The 17,829-nt window shown below is 33.5% G+C and overlaps 2 protein-coding genes across 2 annotated transcripts; both read right to left on the minus strand.

Annotated features, from left to right (window-relative positions):
- Nucleotides 1-3,045: 3,045 nt before the first annotated feature.
- On the minus strand, nucleotides 3,046-6,580 carry LOC128217223 (scavenger receptor class F member 1-like). The gene is made up of 4 exons (XM_052924203.1): nucleotides 5,624-6,580; nucleotides 5,338-5,485; nucleotides 5,097-5,200; nucleotides 3,046-4,140 (listed from the first exon to the last, which is right to left on the minus strand). Exons 1-4 carry the CDS (start codon nucleotides 6,570-6,572, stop codon nucleotides 3,878-3,880), a joined length of 1,464 nt encoding a protein of 487 aa, XP_052780163.1. The 5' UTR covers nucleotides 6,573-6,580; the 3' UTR covers nucleotides 3,046-3,877.
- A 5,219-nt stretch (nucleotides 6,581-11,799) lies between these two features.
- LOC128217227 (universal stress protein in QAH/OAS sulfhydrylase 3'region-like) lies at nucleotides 11,800-17,216 on the minus strand. Its single transcript, XM_052924207.1, has 4 exons — nucleotides 17,126-17,216; nucleotides 13,084-13,164; nucleotides 12,695-12,786; nucleotides 11,800-12,507 (listed from the first exon to the last, which is right to left on the minus strand). Exons 1-4 carry the CDS (start codon nucleotides 17,214-17,216, stop codon nucleotides 12,301-12,303), a joined length of 471 nt encoding a protein of 156 aa, XP_052780167.1. The 3' UTR covers nucleotides 11,800-12,300.
- Nucleotides 17,217-17,829: the final 613 nt, after the last annotated feature.

Consider the following 17,829-nt stretch of genomic DNA (forward strand, 5'->3'; position numbering starts at 1 on the left):
TGCGCACTTCTACTAAGATGTATAAAATACCGGTAAAGTTGTGCATATACAAGTACTTATATATTGTTAAAATGTAGCAGATATAGATTCTGATTATGTTAGGTTTGCATTGTAATATATATTCGTTGCAGCAGTTGGGTTTGCAAAGTAGAGTTTTGTAAGAGTTAAAGCTTTAATGATAAGATTGCCGTACATACAAATCTTTAATTGAATGTTAAATAGTTATCTAGTTTAATGGTGAGCTGAGCAGAGAGGATCCAGATGAATTTCGGTTCAACCGTATACTGTTATTTGTAGACAAATAGCCATACAACAACAGCAACAACTTATAACAGGAAATCGTTTTATTGAATAAACACATTTACACATAGTAAAGGTACCTACATGTGTATATAGTATAATAACACTTATACTTACACTAATACTAAGACTTATACTAATATAATACTTCTATATAATATTAACACTTCTTGTATAACTAATCTATGGCATCAAGTTTTGTATGTAATTGTGCGGCATGCTGGTCACTGTCATCAGTCATTGCATGCCATCTAAGTAGCAATGCAATACTCGTATAAATAGTTTGCATTTATTAAATATAACAAATACATACCATGCACACATGGCGATCCGGAAGTTGTAGAAAACGAATACGAGACATCTGCAATTTAGCCGCAGCACTCTGGGCTTCTCGTTAGAAATTTTAGATGTTTTTACTTGTAATAGCTCGTTCCGAAACAGCCTCATACTTTTTCTAATACTACTTTGGCATGCTTCCGAAATATTGCATAATTATCAAAACTTTCAATGCAAAACAATCAAACGCACATTTTGTTTGCATAACAAAATCAATAGCATTCTTGATAAAGGACAGTCGTTATGCTCCGTCATGATACTGAGGTAATATGTCATTTTCAGATCAACGTCCATTAAACGCTAAGAAAGTTCACCATTTTCTTTAAACCTTTATTTCCGTGGCAATTGGCATCACGGATCATCGAAATAAAAAGTATGTGAAACGCAACATGAGTCCAGATTATGATGATTTTATTACTATTGCTTACGATTTGTGTAATTGCGGCATTGAACCGAAAATCCTTTACGCCAAAGTAAAAATAAAAATGAAAAAATACTAGAATTATAGAAAGAAATATATTTAAAAAGCTAAAATTACATTGTCAAAGTTTTGACACATCGCATTTTAATGTGCGTGTTTTCATGTCGGAAATGTGTTGGATTTACCAATCGTGGCCTGCTGGTGCACGTTCAGCCGTGTTTGGATTTTGTTCGTTATAAATATAAACAATATAGTAGTCTTAATGCTTGTATGTGTACGAAAGTGTACTTGATCTCAATAATATGCATTGCTGGTGATGTAGTACGATTCACCAACAGCTGTCGTCTTGGCAGTGTTGCTTAGAAACAAATTGAGATTAATGAACAGATATCACGAAGCGCGCTTGATTTTAATAACGAAGAGTTTTTGTACGCTCGTACAATCATTTTGAAAGCAGCCGAGGAAGTTCTCATACGGATTGGGGAATGAGAATTGTTGTTCCAAACACCATCGCCTTGATATAAACATACTATTGATATATATCCCCTTACGTTTTATATTTTCATTTTGGAGAGTTCAGAGATTTTATTGAATCAACCTTTGTTATATTCATGATACATTATTATTTTGTTAAAGTAATTTTTGAAAGTGATACTCGTATTTAAAATTTAACTACTTATTAAATAATGCTTAAATGGAAAATATATATTAATGATAACAAGATTGATACAGTGTATTTCATAGCTAAAAACGCACAAATATAAAATGGTGGTCCTCAAAGATTAACAGTGATTAACCATCGTCGCATAAGGTAGATATACTGTGGTTTCTTCACCTTTCATGTAAATTAAACACGGCATTCTTCGTAAGAACCATTGTTTTAAATAAGTATTCATCCTTTCCGGTAAATTAATACAATTGATTTTTCTGTGGTACATTTTAATTGGCAGTAAGAGTGCATTAAGTTGAAATAAAAAACATAACCTTAAATAGTTCCGAGGAATCGCGACCAGATCTAAAACGATCAAAGCACATCTAATATATTTGTAAGTCTCTATTCACATTCATCAAATGTGTATGCTATTGACATCATGTTTTCTGTTTCTTTGATGGACACAAAAGAGAGCAATATGAAAGTACATAAGAATCGAGATTTCAAGATTTAACGAATGCCACGAATTCACAATCCTTCTTCACGAATTCACTACTCTACTATTAAAATTCACAAATTCATAATTTCAACTAAAATCATAAAAGGAAATATAAAGACGGGTGTTATACAATAAATTTACGCATGCGGCGGAATTTAGTGCAAAACATAAACTAGTTGAATACTTGCATCATTTTCAAACTGTTCTAAAATGCCTTCCTTGTGAACAAAGAACAACAATTGTACGAGCCCTGGTTTAGGTTCAAGGTTACAATATAAAACCAATATTTATATATCTGTGTTAGCATTACAAGAATTTTCAAAAGCACAAAGTAAAGCAAATTACACTGCCTTTTTGACAGGCATACATCAAAAGCACAATTTGTGCAGATTTATAATATGATCACTATTTTATAAGTCCATACTTCTAACGTATGACAATACCTGTTCGAAAACTATTCTTTGGATCGTTCTTTCCTCAAATATATGAGGAAAAATCAACATTTAAAACTCAATACAGTTCTATAAAAAATCACTAAAAGTGTTTGTATAAATGGTTGATAGTTGTAAGTTAAATGACGGCGACTGCGGGTCCGTTCAGCCGGTCATATATTATCGGAATGCGTCAAGGGCGCGAGCCCCCGACCGATCCTGGTTGTTCTTAGCTCTGACTCTGTGTTGCATCCATGTTCTATCTACCATGTTTCTAAGTATCGATCAGTAGCTCCGGCTGACGACGCAATTTTATTTTACAATTTAACGTCATACAATATACAAGTTCCGATTTAAAAAGATTAACAACAGTTAGTTAGCACAGTTGTTTATTTACAGAGAGTATATTGGTATTGCTACAAAGACAGACAAATATTTATATGAAAAACGTCAGAAACAAGTACAGTAGTCGAAAGTTTAATCATAAACCCCGTTTAATGGGACAGGGTTAACGCCAAACACTTGGAACATAAAAACAAACAATCACAAAACAGAAGCCTTAGTTGAACAACTGATGTTACACATAGACTGTTCCAAAAGCAATTATAATTTTCAAGTAAGAAGTATAGTGTTATAAGCAAATATTCATCTTTGTCATACATTCTTAATTTTCACAAGTGAAATAATAATAAATAACAATCCGTAACAATACAGTCTTGATATTTGATAACAAAGGAGACACTTCCAGCTTAAAGCTAGCGACATTCAGTCTCAAAGCATACAGGTAGCACCTTAAAGGACTTTGGCTTGCTGTTATGCAATTATGCAAAATTGAAGCATGCAATCACTTAAGCAGATAACACTCGGAGATGCTAATGTCAATATACACAATAAAATTTTAACTAAAACAAATATGTTAATTTTAGCTTGGCATAAGTAATTAACAATACAATTGCAAATATATATATCGATATAAATTTAAAGGTCAAGTCAAATCCAAGCTTAACAACATGTTATAAAATTTAAGAATACAATTAACAGTCACTTTTCCATAAATGTAGGACATAATATGTGCCCATTCCTCATTAATTGTGGTCGCTAAATTTCAATCACAAAACATCTTTGCTGGTAACTGAAAGTTGTGTAGGGTCCAGAGGGATATACACAGTTAACTGTTTCTATGACAATCAAAGCTCAAGCACCCCTTCAACTATTAGATTTTTGACGAGCACTCACACTTATATAACGGTTTTAGGCTCTGTTGGCCACTCGTGTACTACGGTCAAATATTCCCCGTTCATAGTTGAAACCGTAGAAGTATTTAAATCATCTTGCTCTTCATTCTTGCTCAATCGTTGATAAGTTGTCATTGAGTCGTCAAAACCGACATTGACAGAAACGCCCTCATCAAGAGGTACCGTCATGTATATTGAAACCGGGGTGATGTCCACAGGCTTCGTTGTGTCGTTGTTTTCTATAGACGTGTTTGTGAACATGTTCTCTGAAAATGTTAAACTTATAATCATAAGCAATATTGCATTGCATTATTTGAAGTGGTAAAATTATGCCAGTGTTGGATGTGTGATGACCCTCATTGTAATGGTATCATATGAGAGAGGTTAAATGTAAACAAGTATAAACGTTCTTGAAACATTGCAGGTCCTTTAAACGATCTTAAGGTGGGAAATGAAATGGAAATAACTCATAATAATAATAATAATAATCTTGAATGTTTTGCGGGCATGTATTTAACATGTTAGTTATCAACAGGCCTTACTAGTTCAACTGTTACTAACAATGTATAGGGTCACCAGACATCGAAAGTTTAATATTATGGTTAATTGAACTTTCAGCTGTCAGGCACATTTTTAGTCGTATTTCGTATTGTGTTTTATAATTAACTATGTTTTTTAAGGTGGTCATTGTAGACATGTTTCTTTATTTAGTTTATGCACCATGAAAGTAGTGGACATATGAGAATTCAGTACTATTCGAATTTCCGCATCTATATTTGTATTTTATATGATAGTTATATTCCAAAACACGCCTTGTCGCTGACTGTATATTGTAGAACGTATTACTTACAATTTTAATTCGAGTATCTTTAACGTTCATTTATTTACAAAAGTTAGATTGTTTGTTGAGTGTCGAGTGTACGATCGATAGTATTTACTGACCAATAATCCATGTAAGTACCAACTGAGTTTTCGAGGATTACATTCTGAAGTCATTGACCATATAACCTTTGGTCCACAAATAAAAATGATAGTGTAAAAAGGGTTCTACGGAAAATGGAATGCCTCATTCAGGCTGCGACATCACTTCACTATCTTCAGGGAAAATGTTACAAGTATACAATATCATATTGGTATACGAGTATTGAAAAACTTCATAAAGGACTAACTTAAAACTGAGCCAGGGCATATGCTTGTATAATATATAAAATATAAGACAGACCTTCGTTGATTTCTGCATAAGCGTCACTATTTATACTACCAACGAAATCAACGTCCGTAGAAAGTCTTCTTCTTCTTCTTCTTCCGTACAATGACGAATTATTCCTGTATTGTAAGAGGAGAATATAGAGATAAGAAGGATCGTTGTGCTCTGAGCATGAATGCAATATAAAATACAAATATTTCCTAATCAAAACAAAGATTACACCAATTAAATAAAACACATCAAATAAATTTCATACTGATTCCTCCTTTTCTTTATACAGTTGGATACCAACGGCGTCACAATGCCCATTGCTAAAATGGCACAGGCTATGGGTACTCCAGCAATTAGGAGATAAGTCATCGCGTCCGTACTTCCATTATGAGAGGCAGTGTCTTGTAAACCGTCTGAAAAAAAATAAGATTTACCCTTTTATTATGGAAATAAGAACTTTATTTCTACAACTGTGAAAAACTAAGATGTTAATAATGCATTCCGTTATTATAATTTGAAATTAATACAAATACCAATGCCAAAAATCGTACCAACAAAACACTTTCCTGACTTTTGCTCACAAATGTTGATCGAACATCCTAGGCACGGCTGTGAACAATTAGGACCAAAAAACCCATCGTCACACCCATGCAGACAATATCCACTTTGACGCTCACAAATGTTGTCACTTCCGTTACAAGAAGATTGGCACGAGATGTTACAAAATGCTCCATAAAACGAATGCTCGCATTGGTCAAAACAAGAACCGTCTTTGGTCATACACAAACCTGTCCCATTAATCTTTTTACAGTTTTTATTACAGTTTGTCAAACAAATGCCTTCCTCAAATCCAGGTTTCATACAGTCTTGTGCTTCACAAATGCCATCGGTTTGCCTACATGAATGACAACCTTTTTCACAAGATTTGTTGCAATTGCTAGACCAATGCCCTACAACGCACCCAAGTGTACATGACCCGGTAACAGGGTCACATTCCCCTTCTATGCACGAATTGGGGCAATCAGCACACCACCATGATTCCTCGAGGTCGGGGAACATCCCTGTCCTACATCGATCACACATCCCGTACGAATCTCTCAAAATGCCCTCTGTACCAAGCGGCAAACACCGTTTGCAGTTCGGCTCAGACGTTATGCACAACTTATCACACCGTATCCCAAAAAATCCATCCTTGCATCCAACACGACACTCGCCTTCAGAGGTGCAATAATCTCTTTTACAATTAACGCTACATCTACAACACGTTCCATTGGCAGGATAGTATCGCCGATCTGAGCAATATGAACAACCAGAGTTACTGCATCTTTTCTTAGAACATTCACAATTACTGTCGGGGCTTCCAATGCCGTATTTGCAAGTAATGCACGTTCCATTTTGATCCCTGTTACACAGCGCATTTACATCCACGTAACTTTGTTTAAGATTGCTGCTTGTAACAGTCAAAGGTATACTAAAAACATATACAACGTAAAACAACATTTCTCTATAATGCGCTCTGACTTATCGCTTTTTTATGAATGAACCATTTAATTTCCTTAAACTAGAAACTGAACAGAAATTGTAAGTAGGGTTTAGCCATTGAGAACGATTCAATAAGAAACTCTGAATGATAGGGAAAATAATTGCAATTGTTTTACCAGGCCTTATTTCCGGTCAGGCATTGCCATCAAAATGGTCTTTACAATGTACGGAGTATTGATCCGCCGGCATCTTATTTTAACGTAAACCTTTTGTTTAATTGCAAAGGTTTTTACTCACTTACACACACTAATCATCGTTTCCCACAGCACGCATCAATTGTCTAACGCTTGAATTAATGCAAATTTGAACATACAAAATGTAGTTGACATAATAATTTTATTATTTTATTATTTTCTTATTGAGGCGTGTAGGTCAATAATGTTACATGAATGTTTTTTATGATATTTTAAGAACTTGAGAATTTATCAAAATTAATTTAGAATGTGCAACAAATTAAGATTTTTTCCATTCATAGAAGTTTTAGATTAAACAAGATTCTTATAGATTTTGAGACATTCTTTTGAGAATTTTCGTAGTTTGTCTCGGATTTTTTATTTGGTATTTTAGGGAAAACTTCTCTGATCATTGTCTTTTATCATTGGTCTTTGGTAGCAGTTTAGTTTAGTTTAGTTTAGTTTATTCTGTTTATCCTCCAAATGTGAAGAGAAGTATAGTTTATATACACATACACAAATATATACAATACAATACAAAGTATGGACATAGAAAAATAACAACAAAAAACAAACAAACACACAAACGTTATGGACACATATAAAGCATAAGGTTATTTACAATATATACAAATAATACATTGCCTATGTCATTTGACAGGAACTGACGCTTATCGTTTGATTGAAATAAAGTCCGTTTACAATTGTGTTGTGGTTACAATGGCATTTATTGTCAATTTATATTTTTTGCAAAATTTGACACTACAATAAAGCACTGGATTCGACATTCATCAGTAATGTCAAGATTGGTGAATCCTCTTAACATCTCAACAAGTTGATGGTTCAGATTTAATAAAATCAAGCGTCTAAATTGTTCTTCACCTAAGAGGTTTATAAGTTTGGACCTGAGCCGGCATCGTTCATTTTCAAAATATGGACAAAAGAACACCTTATGCAGAACAATTTCATTTGTTACTGCATTACAATGATAGCATGTAATGAAATACTTCCGTGCAAAAAATTTACATAATAAACCGAACATTGAGAAACATTGCTTTTTATAGACTGGGAAGCTTTTTAGAAATCGCCATATCAGACAAAATTCATAATTGGAGTGAAAAAGGGAGAATAGTTTGAGGTTTTCGTCATCGTGTACTCTACTTTTCCACGATTTTGTCACATGTTCATCAATGGCTGATTTGCAAATTCTTTTCCAAACGAATTTGTTTGGAAACACGGAAGACTTAGAAAATTCTGTTAAGTATGATGTGAGTTCGTATTTACCTAGAATACTATATATATCAGGGATAAATCCCTGAGCTTTTATAGGTTGTGATATAAACGATAAAAGTCTGTTGACAAGACTTTTTTTAATTTTCATATTTGGATCAGCGTGACATAATTGACATAAGAATGCTAATTTTTTCGAATCAATGAAATTTTGAATTGGTTGGATTCCAAGACAACTGAGTGCAATGTCTGTGCGTGATTCTTTTGGGACCCCTTGGATCCACTTAATGCATTGCCGGTGGATTCTTTCCAAGGGGAGCAACTGGTTCGAAGTGACACCGCTCCAGAGTTCGCTCCCGTATAGAGCGGCTGAGAGAACTTTCGTTTCGTAGATGCGTATTGAAGTGATTGGGTTTAGCCCGTTTTTACCGATTCCACAGTTTGTCACACTGAAAAACGTTTTTCGAAGCTTATGGCAGCTTTCTGATATGTTTTCATTGATATTTAATTGTTTATTACAAAGTATTCCAAGGTGGTTATATGAATCGGATTCATCAATTAAATAATAACCAAGTTTCCATGTCCTAGGGCTCTTTTTATTTTCATTAAATACTAAAACTTTACATTTTGATGGATTATAGTAATACCTTTCCTTTCCGGCATGGTGAAAGCAGACATCTAGGAGATCGTCGAGACCCCTTTTTACATTAGAGATAATGACCATATCGTCTGCTGATGTAGGACATGCGCAGACCATGTTATGTATCTTAAAGCTGCTGTTGCAGGCGTCAATCTTATGTAGTAATTCATCAATAAAGAGGATATAAAATTGCGGGCTACAGCATTGGCCTTGGCGAGTGCCTTGTAGGATCGGGAAAATGATAAAGATTGTGTGTACATTTGGACATAGTTCTTATTTCTTGGTGTAAACATTTTCGTTTTAATAATTTGAGATTTATTTTGTAAATCTGTCTGTAATTAAGTAAATTGTGTTGTCGTTAATTTTTCTTACATTTCTTCTCTTACTCTATCGGTTGGTTATGGCTTGACCAAATAAACTATTGCTCGCGGCTTGTCGGACTAAACGCAATATAGGCTTACTAGAACTAATCCGACCTCGGGTAAATATTTATTACTACCAACAAGTCAGTTGTTGGTAAAATATTCAATATGATTTTACAATGTTTGACATTTTAAAAAAAACGTAAAGCAGAAAAAAAGCTGGAATTAATAATGTAATATTCCAGATTGATTCACTTTGTTGCCAAGTAACTAAGAACCAGGCACCTGCTCAAAAGCGAAAGTGATACCGCGTAAATATTCGGCTTACAATTTAAATATAAAATGGATTTATCAGTAAAAATAAAGGTGTAATTGTAGTAAAACATGATCAGTAGAGTGTGGTTTTCTTATCAGACTCTTCAATTTCCGTGCAGTATCATGTTATTTTAGTGCTGTTATTTTCACTAACCTAATCAGAGTAATATTTGTTTATAAGATGTATGTACGCAATGTATACATTATTTACAATAAGTATGATGACTTTTGTCTGTTAACGCGAAACAAATGTGAGATCAAACACCTTCAAATCAGGACATTTTTTTATTTGACAACGAAATATAAATTTCTACAATTGTCCGACAGTTAACAAATTCGATTGGAATTATGTTTGTCCTTATATAAATAATTTGCTTATTAAAATTCTGTTTCAACTCGATTTAAATTTCTTTGATCGATTACTAATAAAGTGCTTTATTTCTTTATCGTATATACGGGCATTGAAGCAATGGGTGCCGTCTGGTAATTCTTTGTCAATGTCTTGAAACGGAAATCTTTATACCAACACCTATCACATTTACAGATCTGTTTGACACTGCTTCTATTATATTGTCATTTATTTAGAAATGTTCTCCGTGTTTTTCACAAGTCACGACAATTTTATTATAGGCTTCAAATTAAGACCTTACACAATATTTGGAAAAGGTCAAATTGATGACATTATCTTACTAGTCTTAAAATGTTGTTTTTTATGTTAGATACGTAGGGCATGAATATAATAGTTGTTCTTTATGGTTTTCAAATAATTGCACATTACTGTTAGGAATGAATCTTATTTTGCAATCCAGAAGCATTCCTTAACATAATTGTATGACATATTTGCTATGAAATATTAATATTTTTCGGGGTTTTTTTTCCTTTTCGCTTTCGCTCGCTCGCTCCGATTTTATTCTGGCAAAATTCGTAGAACGAATGATCAACTTGTTGTGTTCTAATGCGACAAATTTGTGCAAGCGTGTATTATCAGGAAATATATTTTCTGCTTTTCAGCATCGTTAACCTGTCCTTATAGTTCGATAATGGCTCAAATTCACTTGAAATGAATATTCTTCTGCTAGAATACAGATGTTTAGCGTTAATGGCGATATACATATATCTCAGAACATTTGCTGGCGTAACTGTCAATTTTTCGTTAGAGACTTTTATCAAGCAAGGTGACAGAATAGCTTTTAAAGATACAATTCACGTTGCAAAAAAAAGGAATATGAAGAAACAACACAATGCTTTTATATTAGCTATGTAAGAAGTGATAAGTGATTAACTGGATTTATATTGTTAAGTTACGTTTGTCCGCCGTAAACACTTCCTCCATAGTGATTTGTTTTTATCCTTCGGAACTATATAATTTAAACATTGTTTTTCAAACATGATACTGATGAAGCATGTGCTAGAGGAAACTTAGTTTTGGCCTTTTGTTACTGTCAACGGCAATCTAAATACATATAAACTACTACTTTCATACATGCAGTTTTTATCAGTTTTCTCGTTCAGAATGTATTTAGCCATTTTTAGGCTCTATGCAGCAGACCTACATACGTACATGCCAAAAATCAAAATCGTCAAATCAACGTTTTGATAGAACATGTTTATAGACTTAATTCGCCGGTGTATTTCACAATGGAACGTATGGTGTTATGCGGTTTAAATAGTGCAAATTAAAAGACCATTTTTTTAAAAGTGGTTAAAATTGCAAAGTTAATGTGAATTTTAAAGGAAGCTGAAGTATATTAAATAAATATTGGTGGAGATTCGAGGCGATTAAAAAATGTATATGTGTTGCGCTTTACTTCAATAAGTCAAAACGTCCTATATCGGGATTAATTAATTAACTTCACTCTAGCTATAAACTTGTGAGATGAAAGCAATTTTCATTTATCCTAGTACATATTGGTTAATCAGTTACAGTAATGAAACAATCTAATTGCATTAAATATTCACCGATTTACATTTACTAATCTTAGGTAATGACAGTCACTTATCGGTTACAAAGATTTTTGGATTCGCCGGTGATCAGGATTGTAAAAAAAATCATGATTGTCGCGGCGACAGCCTTTCTGCGATTTTTATGCTTCATTTCATTAAGTGGCATTTTCAGGCCCAGGTAGGCTGTAATTTCTTGTGTCAAGCAAAGTAGTGTTCCATCCTGGACCAAGGCAGATCTTTCGTCATGTTAAAAAACCGGGATGAATAAGAACAACATCAATTTCTGGACATACATGTATGCGCAGTATGATTATAAATCCGAATATGCAACAACAAGTACACATACATATATAATACAATATGGTACTTCACAATTCAATTTGTTTATGAATATAAACTTTAAAACCAGAATAAGTTATGTAAACAGGAGGTCACATTAAACGTCTTTACCCAATTAGAATAACTTCAATACAATGACTTATGATTGTGGGCTGTAGACATTACAAACCGAAATTAATGATACATCTGACATAGAACATCAATGGTTGTGTCCTAAAATACACACAGTTAAGTGAATGCCCACAAATAACGATATATGCCAAGAGTAACGAGTGCACAATAATCATACATATATAAAGGCATTTCTTAATTATGCAATTCCTCAACAATGTGTTTCTTAAACTGTTAAAGAGTTAATTTTTACTCCACTTATCGTGTTTATGCCAGCGCTCCGTGGAAAATATGCTTGCACCTACATACAGCATGAAAACGAGAAAGATGCAATCACACCTCATATTTAGTTTGTAATGAATTATTCATCACGATCTTAAATTAGTTAAACCTTTTGTAGCTCAGGATGTATTATTATCATCAACAACATATGTTTGTAAAAAAGAATAACCGTTAATTGTAACGTTTAATGAATTGTTAAAATGAGGCGTTAAAGATGTTTTTGTCGATATGCATACCGTCAGACACACAAAACTTTTAGATAAACATTGAAACATTAGGACGAAAGGGCACTATCGGTACAGGGTTGCGTTTCTGACAACGAGAACGGGCACGTGCGAGTGGTGGATGATGTAGTCGCTGACGGAGCCGAGGAATGTTCTCCGGACTTTCCCGAGTCCGCGCGTTCCGGTGACAACGAGCATGCATTTCTCTTCCTGTGCAATTCTACAAACAACCTCGCCTGGCTTCCCTTGACCAGTCCGGAACTTTCCTGTCAGCTGTTTTGAAATGAAATACGAACTATATGTATTTACCTAATGACTTGGTTAATTGATTGAAAAAACGAGTAAAGAAAAAAAGGTCGCAAGAAACAACTTCTTTACTTTCATTTGAACACATTGTGATTGCATTATCGCCACTTGATCTGTTAACGGTCACTCTCATTTAATTTTTGATCCGACTTACCTTATTTTTCTGTATAATTTCTTTGAACTTATTTTCTAGAGCTGTCACTTTCTTTGTTAGCTCCTTCAGCAGCTGATCAACAACAGCCGGGCCTGAGAAAAATAGAACCCATAAACTTTGAAATAAAAATACGCCACAACACTATAATCATTTTAAGCCATGAACACAACAAACAAAACAAGTTTGAAATATTGAACGATCTGTCTATTTTAAAGATTAATGTCAAAAGGCCAAACTGAAACGCCTCGAAAATCCAAATTAACTAGAGTTTAACTTGAAACGTATACCAATTTCCAACTATTTTAACAACATCTTTAATTCCCCAATCCCACAATCATCCAGAACAAGTCTCCCAGATGAACCCTGGTTCATTGTTTACAAACGCTTACTAGCCATAGAGAAATCATATAGTTCTGGAGTGTGTATCAACACGACATAGTCGTCTGCTCGCATCACGTTGTCAAAGTACCCTGAAACGATCATGGGAAACATGTTTACAATGACCGTACATTCAAATATCAATAATATATTGAAAAATACAGGAACAAGCCCAGTTGTCGGAAATTCAAGAAATAACCCTGTTGATCGGTTCATGGCAAGGCGAATACTACCAGCTTAAACGACACTGACTGTAAATCTTGTTTGTGAATAATAAGACAGACCATTAAGAGTTTACTTTTTTGATGAATGTCAGAGAGTTTGATGTGGTGTTTGTTTTTATGTTGTAGGGCAGATAATGCTCATTGTTCCATAGCAGTTGTAAGCTTTCATAATGGTTCTAAAATGTCCTAATCTAATTTACAAGCTCCTGTTTAAAACAATGCAAGCCTATGGGGTTCCCTTATGTACAGAAATAATTCAGGCTTTGCTAAACAGCTGCACGATTGTAATGTCGTACAAGCGCATTTTAACTGTTGAACTTATACTCAAGGAAAACTAATTGAGATCATGCTTCGAAAAGACGTACGCTATTAAGATCTATGTTAATTTATATCTTGTATTTTACGACTTTTAGCAAGTTTATGTTCTGTAAAGGTATATAATACTTATGACGTGGTGTTGTATATTTTCTATTTTTAAACGATATGATGTATCCTTAGATTCTGTCATGTCTCTTAGCGTACGTATCCATAACAATGGTCGATTCTGGTCAATTGCCCACTTCTCCCTAAATGGCTTTCCTGCTCAGAAATATCGATGTGCTTAGATAAATCTAATAGCAATAGCTGCTGCAACTGCACAAAAGTTTCTGTTTAAAGGAAGCTTCTAACAATTTAGAACATAATGATTTGAACGCATGCTATTAAATGATGTAATTGTTGTCATTGTTTGATAATATTGATATTGATGTATGAAGACATTATGACAAATATGAACCTATCAAAGTGTTCCTTAAGTTTAAAAGTTGTTATCAGTTCTAACTGGAGCCGGACAAAACATCCCATGGATAAATCATCCCATGCCATTTTTTACTAAGAGGACAAAAGATCAACATTTTGGCAGGGTGGACAAAACATCCAAAATCGTTTTGACAGTTCAATAAGAATATTAATATTTTCAAGACAAGGCTATCTGAATTATAAATTCAAATAAAGAACATAAACGAAAAGTATAAGGAATAAAACTGTTAGGATTTTCTTCACTTACTCTAAATGTTTCACTTAAATTCTTTATGAATACGGCCACAGGCAGCCCATATAACAATAACCATTTGAATACTATACGTGTGGTCCTTTTGAATGGCGAACAGGTTCTACATTCTCTTATTTATGGAAGCCATTTTGTGTTTGATGTTCTTCACATTTGACTCAGATGTGAGTTTTTCCATAAAAATATAAAGAAAATCTCGAACAGCTGTTAACGATGTAAACGCTGTTTGTTAGTGTCTCCCAAAGTGACATAAATATTTAATCACTATCAAAATATCTTGAAAATAAAATAAAAGTAACCATCTCTTTTTTATAAAATTTGTTCAATTTGCAAAATGTTGATACACGACATAAATACTTCTTTAGTGGTATACGTGTTTGTGAACCAATAAGGATGAAGTATTATTTACATGTGTATGTGTTTATTATATTTTTAGCACGCCTTATCTTCTGAGAATGTATTTCCTGATAATTGTTTTCATGATCCTAGTGTGATTGGAACTTCCGAAGAAATGTCTATTTTGTTACTTAACGGACATCCGTTGCAGCTATCAAAGATTACATTATCTGAAACTAGTTTCTATGAATTGTTTTCTGACATCATACCCTCACGGAATCATACCTTTCCTTGTATATATACCATATCAAATACAATACTGCAATTTAAACACATACATGGCATCGTTGATGGCGTAGTAATACATTTGACATTGTACACAAACATTGAATTTTCAACGACAGTTTCTAATCAATTAACTAGTTGCATCTGTGCATACCTTTATTTATTAAGAAAAGTAACTTGTCATAAAACTAGCCATATATGATTGATTTCGTATTTGCAAAGGGACGATTTAACTGTAATTTTCTTTTACAAATGAGGTTTTACTACGAAACTCAGACTAGTAATTAAGTAATTCAATCAAACATAAAAGCTATTATGCAGAAATATAACTAAAACAGCCTAACTTCTTCATAACGTCTAATGATACAGTTACATGAGAAACGTCGATAAAGAAAAGTGCCGAATCATGCTGAAATTTACTGAAAAGAATCATTAATCATCAACATAAAAATGCAATGCATTAATTGGCACTGTCATGGATGTATGTCAAAACAAGCAAAGTCCCAGATAACAGAAGAATCCATGACTAAATAGGTATTGTAGATATTTGAAAAGTTTTACTTTTAATCTATAGCATTAAAAAAATAAACTTAAAAAAAATTAGTTTAGATGATAATGTCTGTTTGGATAATAAAGTCACAGATAACAGATTAATCCATGACTAAAAAGGTTTTGTAGATATTTGAAAGGTTTTATTTTTAATCTATAGCATTAAAAAAATAAACTTAAAAAAAAATTAGTTTAGATGATAATGTCCCTGTAAATTAAATTTCTAATTAGGTCTTATCTAGGAATGTCACAACCAACCTTCGTTCAATCATTAAACCTCTCATTAAACACTGCTTTTATATGGATTTTATTTTAATTGTTATATAATGCAGACAGGAGAAAGGCCACAGCACGAGATATTCTCAAAACAAATAACGGAACATGATGTTTGAAGAAGACTACTGAATAACGTGTTTTAATAAACGTTTACCAGCGCAAGAGGTCGGACGTATACTATGGATTCTCGAATTCAGAAAACATTAACAGAAATCAGTTCAGAAAAGAAGTTATCCCTTAAAGTTATTATTAATTAAGAGTCCTTAAGATAGAAATTAAGTTGATACTACCTCCTAATTAGTGAAGTCAAACTACAATCTCAATGTACTTAAACAGGTGGAATTCTCATAAAAAGGGCCAGAACATTGTGTTTATTTAAACGAGCACCTCAAATTATTTCTTAATATTACTTGAATATCTAGCGTGATTCTATTTCTTGTCCTTCTGTGTATGTTTTTAAAGATTCTCCTTAATTCCCTGTAAGAATATTTTCCTTAAATAGATCGTGATTTTCCCGCAACACCTTGAAATCGAATGAAACAAATTAGATTGTATTGCAACATCATACAACAAACTCAATTTCCCCGTACATCATGCTGGATTTAATCTGATAATCTGTTTCTTAGAATATCTGTCAATGTCTTTAAGAAAAGACCACAACGATGAAAATCTTGTGTGATCTGTTTTAGATTGTGAAATGCTGTTAAAAACATGATTATGTAAGATATGTCACATCATACGTCAAACATCATTGACTTCTTTCATGTGATTGGTTCGTTATTTATACCACACAATTCTATTAGATAAATTTAGTCCGGGTTCCAAGTCCTCATTTTTGAGAAAAATGTGTCCGGCATGGTATACAAATTATTTTTATATGTTATGTTAGGAGAATCTACAGACTGTTTCCTACAATTTGATACCCAAGTATATTGTATAGCAGAGGGGTGCAGTAAATTTCCTTATTTTTTACATTTTCTGCCTTGGAATCCAGACTAATTGTCTTTATATCCAGGTAAGACCAATATTGAATACCACCCTTGAAAATGTATTATTAAGCGAGCCTTTAGTGATACTAAAAGATTTCTCGGGTCATATAAAGATCAATTCCATGCTACCTTAGCTGTATCTCTTTTCATCTTTTTAAGTAAATGGGGTTTATATAAAGTCTACGTAACAGGCATCTTCTTAGTATGGTGTCTAGCTTATGCATATCGCAATATGTTAACTAATGAATGATACATACTAGAAAATGTACTATTTGTCTTGAAAGTCGAGAGAAAATAGGTGAATCTCGATGGGAAAAATGTTTTAAAATAAAACGAAACTACTTACATTGAAGTGCGAGTTCTGAATGTTCACTGTCGTCAATGCCAATGGCAATCCTCCTTTTATGGTTTTTACTGTTCGATTGTTCTTCTGCCATATTTCCTCACTATAATATTCTTGCTAACAGCAAACACGTCCTACCACAAGGCCCAATTGTTCTAAGAATTTCCAATGATGCTCTGCCTGATGCTGACTGCTCACTGATATTATGCTTTAAAAGTCAAACGGAAGGTCTTGCCGGATTAAACACCTCTGTGGTGATTCTAAATATCAGGTCGACTCGCCTTCGATGTACATATTTAAATAAATTCTGAACAAAGAGAGCGTTCATAAACTGGGCACTGACGAGCGCCGGAAATTACTGAGTTCAGTGTTCAACAGTAATGTTGTCCATATAAAGATATTTGTATTCAAAGCACACCCCTCGTTGTCATAGTGACCGTATTTAAACACTATGCCTGACACATTTTGCAGTACCGGAAAGCGATATTGGCAGGTATCCGGATGTTCAAGAAAATATCCGCAGTTCTACCTTTTTATATACGCTATGTGAAACGACAATTGATAAGTATAAGAAATGTTCTCAAAAGGCTTTAAAGGTGCACTATTCAAGAAGATATAAGTTAGTTGATTGGATTATTGAAGAGTTGTCGGCGAGGTTTGAATATTTTTTTTTTCTGATCAGTTTGTTATAGTAAGGTGATATTTTC

This window comes from Mya arenaria, chromosome 14, assembly GCF_026914265.1.
Source record: "Mya arenaria isolate MELC-2E11 chromosome 14, ASM2691426v1".
Lineage (NCBI taxonomy): Eukaryota > Metazoa > Mollusca > Bivalvia > Myida > Myidae > Mya > Mya arenaria.

Bases quoted from the DNA above. Each gene is read 5' to 3' on its own strand.
- LOC128217223 (XM_052924203.1), bottom strand. From the start codon at position 6,572: ATGTTGTTTTACGTTGTATATGTTTTTAGTATACCTTTGACTGTTACA. The intron at 5,486-5,623 runs GTACGATTTTTG...ATTTTTTTTCAG, and splicing joins GTCAGGAAAGTGTTTTGTTG to ACGGTTTACAAGACACTGCC. The intron at 4,141-5,096 runs GTCTGTCTTATA...TAACATTTTCAG, and splicing joins TTATGCAGAAATCAACGAAG to AGAACATGTTCACAAACACG.
- LOC128217227 (XM_052924207.1), bottom strand. From the start codon at position 17,216: ATGGCAGAAGAACAATCGAACAGTAAAAACCATAAAAGGAGGATTGCC. The intron at 13,165-17,125 runs GTAAGTAGTTTC...TGATCGTTTCAG, and splicing joins TTCAGAACTCGCACTTCAAT to GGTACTTTGACAACGTGATG. The intron at 12,787-13,083 runs GTAAGCGTTTGT...TATTTTTCTCAG, and splicing joins ATATGATTTCTCTATGGCTA to GCCCGGCTGTTGTTGATCAG.